Source organism: Otolemur garnettii, unplaced genomic scaffold (assembly GCF_000181295.1).
Source record: "Otolemur garnettii isolate 467f Iridium unplaced genomic scaffold, OtoGar3 scaffold00025, whole genome shotgun sequence".
Classification (NCBI taxonomy): domain Eukaryota; kingdom Metazoa; phylum Chordata; class Mammalia; order Primates; family Galagidae; genus Otolemur; species Otolemur garnettii.
The window spans coordinates 21,396,273-21,403,700 of NW_003852420.1; the positions used below are offsets into that span (position 1 = coordinate 21,396,273).

At 37.3% G+C, this 7,428-nt stretch overlaps 1 protein-coding gene across 1 annotated transcript in view; it reads right to left on the reverse strand.

The window, feature by feature from the left end:
- ZMYM4 (zinc finger MYM-type containing 4) overlaps window positions 1-7,428 on the reverse strand; it is a 168,719-nt gene that overhangs the window by 99,172 nt on the left and 62,119 nt on the right. The window contains exon 2 of the mRNA XM_023512266.1: window positions 3,865-3,910. Coding sequence (XP_023368034.1) covers window positions 3,865-3,910 — 46 coding nt within the window. The remainder of the gene's footprint in view (window positions 1-3,864; window positions 3,911-7,428) is intronic.

Here is a 7,428-nt window from a genome sequence, read left to right on the forward strand (position 1 = left end):
AGACTTGCTTGAGCCCAGGAGTTGGAGGTTGCTGTGAGCAGTGAAGCCATAGCACTCTACCCAGGGGCTCAGCTTGAGGCTCTGTCTCAAAAAAAAAAATTCCCCAAATACTTTAAATCTGTAGTTGGTTGAATATGCAGGTATGTAATCCACGGATACAGAGAATCAACTGTAATTGTCTTTCTGACCTCAGTCTAGTAAAGATTTTCCTAAATAAAATGAAAAGAGAACAGTAAAGGAAAAAACTGCTATTTTTATTATTATTCATTGCATTAAAGTCAATTAACTTTTACACATGCAAAGATTTTATAAGGACAAAGAGAAGACATAAACTAGGACAAGAAAACTGTACCACCTAAAACTGGTTAATTTTTGTTCATGGTATTTAGAGAACTCCTACAACTCAATAAGGAAAAGACCAACAACCCAACAGCAAGTGGGCAAGAGATTTAAATAACAGCCATTTCGCAAAAGAAAAATAAAAATATAACCAATATACATGAAAGTCAAGTCCCCCAGTTGGCCCAGAACTACAAATATGAAAACTCAACTTTCTGTATGGGTAGATTTTCCAACCCCAGAGCACTGTATTTCCTATCCATATTTGATTGCAGATAAAGAACCTGATGCAGAGGGCTTACTGAATTTGCTAAAAAAAAAAAAAAAAAAAAAATTGGAAATCCACATATAAGTAGAACTGTTCAGTTTAAGCCTATGTTGTTCAAGTGTCAACTGTACTAAGGAAATTAAGTTTTGAATTTCTATGAAAGTTAAGAACGTACACATGCTAGGCCTGAATAATCATCTCCTCATTTATACCTTTCATCAAGGGAGAGTAAATTATGTCTACATGCCAAATCCAAGAGCAGCTACAGTTTCTATGCGGCCCATAAGCTAAGGATGATTTTCACAGCAGGACACAATAGCTCACCCCTATAATCCTAGCACTCTGGGAGGCCGAGGCAGCAGGCCTCACCCTTCTGACTTGAGGTCAGAAATTTGAGATCAACCTGAGCAAAGCAAGACCTCGTCTCTACTAAAAATTAGAAAAAAAAATCAGCAAGGCATGGTGGTGCATACCCATAGTCCCAGCTACTTGGGAGGCTAAGGCAGGAAAATTGCTTGAGCCCAGGAGTTTGAGGTTGCTATGAGCTAGGCTGAGGCCATGGCATTCGAGTGTGGGTGACAGAGTCTTGCTCACAATAATAATAGTAATAATTTATAAATGTATAAAAAAGGAAGCGAGTTTAACTATAGTACAGAAGGTGCTTAACGTCATTTCATTCAACATTACTTTGTAATATTGAGGGGGAAAAAAAATGCATTCCCAACTGGGGCCACTGTATGCTCAGTTTGCATGTTCTTCTCATGTCTACATGTGTTTTTCCCAGGGACTCCATAGTTTTTCCCGCATTCCAAAGATGTACCTATTAGGTTAAATGGCATGCCTAAATTATCCCAGAATGAGTGGGGGAGTGGGGTGAGTATGCCCTGCGATGTAATGGCATCCTATACATGACTGGTTCTTGTCTTCTGCCCTGTACTTCAGGGACAGGCTCCAGCCACCCATGATCCTGAACTGGAATGAATGACTTGTAAGATAACTGGTTAAATAAATAAAAATTATTGCAAAATAAAATAAAAATGTATAAAGTATAGGATAATCACACATATGCATGACAATAAATGTACTCAGTGAGCTCACCATGTTTTTTATTGTTGTTGATTTTAAATTTCAGAATATTACAGGGGTACACGTTTTAGTTACACAATTTGCTTTTGTGTATTTTAAGTCAAAGTTGTAAGTGCGCCCATCACTCAGAATATGTACATTGTACAAGTTAGGTATGAATTAACCCTTTCCCCCTCCCACCTACTTGATTCCTATTGAGTTTTACTTCCATATGTACATAGAAGTATTGATTGACTAATATTTAGTAATTTAGTAAATTTAGCATAAAGTACATGTGGTGTTTGTTTTTCAATTCTTTAGAATAGTCTCTAGTTCTATCCAGGTTGTTAGAAAAGACACTGTATCACCATTCTTTTTTATGGATGAATAACACTCTATGGCAGCGGTTCTCAACCTGTGGGTCGCAACCCACAGGAACTGTATTAAAAGGTTGCGGCATTAGGAAGATTGAGAACCACTGCTGTATGGCATGTATCTACCACATTTTATTAATCTACTCATGTATTGATGGGCTGCGCTGCTATAAACATTTGAGTACAACTGTCTTTATGTTAAAATGTCCTTTTCTCCTTTGGGTAAAATTGGTAGTGGTAGTGGTAGAATTGCTGTATCAAATGGTAGGTCTACTTTTAGTTATCTGAGGAATATCCCTACACTACTTTCCTATTGTTTGTTTTTGAATTATAGTTGCAGTGGTAGGAGGTGCTCCTTGTAATTTTTGCTTTGCAAACATTTATTTCCTTAATTAACCAAATGCCAAAACAATCATTCATCAAAATTTAGTAAATAATTTGTTTTATAAATCTTTCTTAATGTGTATATAGCTCACATTTCTTTCAATGTTTAATATTAGAAAATGTACTGGGAACTAGGCACAATGGCTTAAGCTGGTAATCTCAGCATCTCAGGAGGCTGAGCAGGAGGACAGTTTGAGGCCAGGAGAGAAACCAGCCTGGGCAACACTGCAAGATCCTGTTTCTTACAAAAAGAAAAAGAAAGAAAGAAAAATTAGCAAAGTGTGGGTGGCACCTGTGGCTCAAAGTAGTAGGGAGCCAGCCTCATATGTCAGAGGGGGCAGGTTCAAACCCAGCCCTGGCCAAAAACTGCAAAAAAAAAAAAAAAAAGAAAGGAAGAAAGAAAAATCAGCCAAGTGTAGGGGCACAGCCTGTAGTCCCAGCTACTCAGAAGGCTGAGGTAGGATGAACGCTTAAGCCCAAGAGTTCAAGGCTATGAGTTACGATCGAGCTACTGCACTCCAGCAGCCTGGTAACAGAGGGAAACTATGTTTCTTAAAAATGAAATAAAAAACAACAAAGAAAAGAAAAAAAAGTGTTTTGGATCTTTATTGAGAAGTTTGGTGATGTTTTTGTAAGTAGAAATATGCTATAGGAACTTTTGTTTATCCAATTAACTTATGGTAAAATTGGTTTTATTATACATCATTTCACTTAAAGTCACAGTTTCCAAGAACTTAACAACATTCAGTGAGGACTAAATATACAGTCACACAATAAAATACTAAGTAACCATCAAAAAATGATGCAATAGGTCTATATTCACTGACAAGAAAGAGGTCCATGCAGTTGAATGAAAAAAGAACAGCATTTATATGATTCCTATACACATAAATTAATTCCCATATACCATGTATACATATACACTCAGAGAAAAAAGTCTGGAAAGATATATGTTAAACTTTTAAAATTGGTTATCTTGAAGAACGATAATGACAAAGGCTTTTACTTTATACTTTACCATTTCTGTATTGTAAAACTGAATGTATTACTTTTATAATCATAAAAAAAACAAAATTTATTTTAAAGATCTGGTAACACAATCTAAAATGAAAATTAAGATACCTTAAACAAAGTAAAAACCTTTAAAAGTGATCAGTTAAGTACAATCTTCCATATAACTCATCTTCACATAGTGTGGCTATATTTCAACATATTAGTAACTGAGAATAAAATATTTACTAAAAAATAAAAGACTAAACCTCTTATAATTCAGATTAACCTGCTACAAAGTACTAACAGGATGTGATGAGATGCAAACAAAAATCAGATTGGACTATCACAAAAATCAGCCTTCATACTATAATAGTTAAATGTTATATCTAGACTTACATTTATTACCTATCTAATGACATTTTTTTCTCAAATGGTACTTACAGTTCTCTACAATTTCCTCAAAAACTGCACCACTTTTCTGTTCAAACTGAAACAGAAAAAGAGAAAAGATACATTATTATCATAGTCTTCTATCATACATATTTTGGCTATCCCTCCCTAATCTCCAAGAAACAGTAATTTTCAACCTAATTTATGCAAATGTACAATATAAACAAAAACACTGTCAAACAGTTAACATAAAACTTAGGATGAACAAAAAGTTCTTGAGCAAAAATCTCCAAACCAAAAACCAAGAGATGAATCGCACCTCCTCACTAAAAAAAAATGACTTTTTAACCACTCTCGTCACAAAAAAAGGGATGATCATGAGGTGTGTTTGTAATAATAATAAATACTGCCAACACTTACTGAGAACTTAGAACTATGTAAAACTTATTATCATAACTGAACAGAACAATTAGTAGTGATGTCTTTTGCTTGTAGGTTAAAGCCAGGAATAAGCTGCTCTTAAAACTAACTCAGTGCTTAGGGTGCCAGCCACATACACCAGGGCTGGCAGATTAGAACCTGGCCCAGGTCTGCTAAACAATAATAACAACTACAACAAAAGAATAACTGGGCATTGTGGCAGGCACCTGTAGTCCCAGCTACTTGGGAAGCTGAGGTAAGAGAATTGCTTAAACACAAGGGTTTGAGGTTGCTGTAAGCTGTGATGCCACAGCACTCTTTCGAGGGTGACACAGTCAGACTCTGGCTAAAAGAAAAAGAAAAAAAAAAAAGACCCTCTTTCAAATGGCAAAATTCCAGGACTAAATCTCCTTCTATCCGGGTTTAAAATCAAACTTATTTTTGGGTGGTGCCTGTGGCTCAGTGAGTAGGGCTCCAGCCCGATATACTGAGGGTGGCAGGTTCAAACCCGGCCCTGGCCAAACTGCAACTAAAAAATAGCCAGGCATTGTGGCGGGTGCCTATAGTCCAAGCTATTCAGGAACCTGAGGCAAGAGAACTGCCTAAGCCCAAGAGCTGGAGGTTGCTGTGAGCTGTGATGCCACAGCACTCTATCAAGGGCAACAAAGAAAAAGTAAATAAATATCAAACTTATTTTCCTATCTCTTCCTTCTTCAAAACAAAAAACAGCTAAAATATAGCCTCCCCCCTTTTTTTACAAACAGTTTCATTCTTTTGCCCAGACTAAAAGTGCTGTTGGCATCAGCCTCACAGCAACCTCAAGCTCCTCCTGCCTCAGCCTTCAGAACAACTGCAACTATAAGCACCCACCACAATGCCCAGCTAACTTTTCTCTTTTTAGTAGAGATGATCTCAATCTTGCTTAGGCTGTCTCAAACTCTTGAGCTCAAGTGATGGGCTTTGGCCTCCAGGCTTCCCAAAGTGCTAAGGCATGAGCCACCCTGCCCTGCTTTAAACATAGCCTCTTGATCACCAATTTACATGCTTATTTGTAAATAGATACAATACAATCCAGCAAGTCCCTTCTGTTGACACTTGGTATATATTTCAAAACAACAGGGACAAAAAAATAGATTAGTGGCTGCTTAAAGTTAGGGTAGGGAGGTGAATAATTGTAAATGATTGCTAATTGGTATAGGATTCTTTTTCTGGAAATGAAGATGTTCTAAACCAATTGTAGAGATGGCTGCACAACTGTGAATACACTAAAAAGTACTGCATTGTATACTTTAAACAGACTGCATGATATATGGATCATATATCAAAGAAGCTGATATAAAAACACATTGAGAAATACACTTCTATGAAAGAAAAATTTGCAAAGTGTGGGTGGCACCTGTGGCTCAAAGTAGTAGGGAGCCAGCCTCATACGTCAGAGGTGGCAGGTTCAAACCCAGCCCTGGCCAAAAACTGCAAAAAAAAAAAAAAAAAAAAGGAAGGAAGAAAGAAAAATCAGCAAAGTGTAGGGGCACAGCCTGTAGTCCCAGCTACTCAGAAGGCTGAGGTAGGATGAACGCTTAAGCGGAAGGAAGGAAGGAAACTAGACAAGGCTTGGTGCCTTTAGCTCAGCAGCTAGGAAGCCAGCCACATACACCAGAGCTGGCAGGTTTGAATCCAGCCCAGGCCTGCCAAACAACAATGACAACTACAACCAAATGGGGAGCGGGGCGAGGGGTGGGGGTGGGGGGGCACGCCTGTAGTCCCGGCTACTTGGGAGGCTGAGGTAAGAGAATGGCTTAAGCCCAAGAGTGTGAGGTTGCTGTGAGCTGTGACAACACAGCACTCTACCAAGGGTGACATAATGAGACTCTGTCTCAAAACAAACAAACAAACAAAAATACAGTTAAAAGAAAAAAAAAAGAAACTAGACAGAAATCATCAACAAGGACATCTAGAAGAATAAAAGTAGAAAGAATACCCCAAAAAATGTTAGATTATAATAGCAACAAAGAGGAAAATATATGCTAACATATAACAAAGGTCTAATAACTAGATTAATGAAACAAAATAGAAAATACAAAGACTTACTTCAGAATTAGAAAATAACTCTGGGTGCCAGGTACAGTGGCTCATGCCTTTAACCCTAGCACTTTGAGAGACCAAGGCAGAAAGACTGCTAGGCCAAGAGTTCAAGACCAGCCTGGGCAACATACCAAGATTGCAACTATACAAAAAAACTAAAGAAATCAGCTGGGTATGGTGGCATGCACCTGTAGTCCTAGCTACTTTGGAGGATCACTTCAGCCCAAGAGTTCAAGGCTACAGCAAGCTATGGTCTGGCCACTACACTCTAACCTGAAAAAAAAAAAAAAAATCAGGGGGTGCAGTAGCTCACACCTATAATCCTTGCACTCTGGGAGGCAAAGCAAGAGGATTCCTTAAGCTCAGGAGTTTGAGACCAGCCGGACCAAGAGTGAGACATTATCTCTACAAAAAAAAAAAGTTAGAATACAACTCTGAGAATGTGAATTAGTACAGCCATTATAGAAAACAGTACGGAAGTTCCTCAAAAAATTAAAAATAGAACTACCTCATGATCTAGCAATACCACTACTGGGTATATATCCAAAGGATATGGAAACAGTCTATCAAGGAGGCATCTGTCCTGCCATGCTCAGTGCAACATTGCCAAGACACAGAGTCAACCTAAGTGTCCATCAATGGACAAAAAGATAAAGAAAATGTGGCAAGTATATATACACATACAATGGAACACCATTCAACGCTTAAAAAGAAGGAAATTCTGTCATTTGTGACAACATAGATGAACCAGGAAGACATTAAGTAAAATAAGCCAAGCACAAAAAGAGAAACACTGCGCGATCTCCTTTACAGAATTTTAAAAAAACAAACTTATAGAAACAAAGAGTACAAGATAGCGCCTACAGTAAATAATAATATATTATATACTTGAAATTTGCAATAAGTAGATTTTAATATTCTCACCACAAAACAATGTTGTGAAGTAATGTATCTATATTAAATAGCTTTAGCCAGGGCCTTAACAAAAAAGCTTTAGCAATTTCACATGCATATATACCAAAACATCAGGTTCTTCACCATAAATACATACAACTTTTACTTATCGATTTAAAAATATATAATTTTTTTAATTGTTGGGGAAAAAATATAATT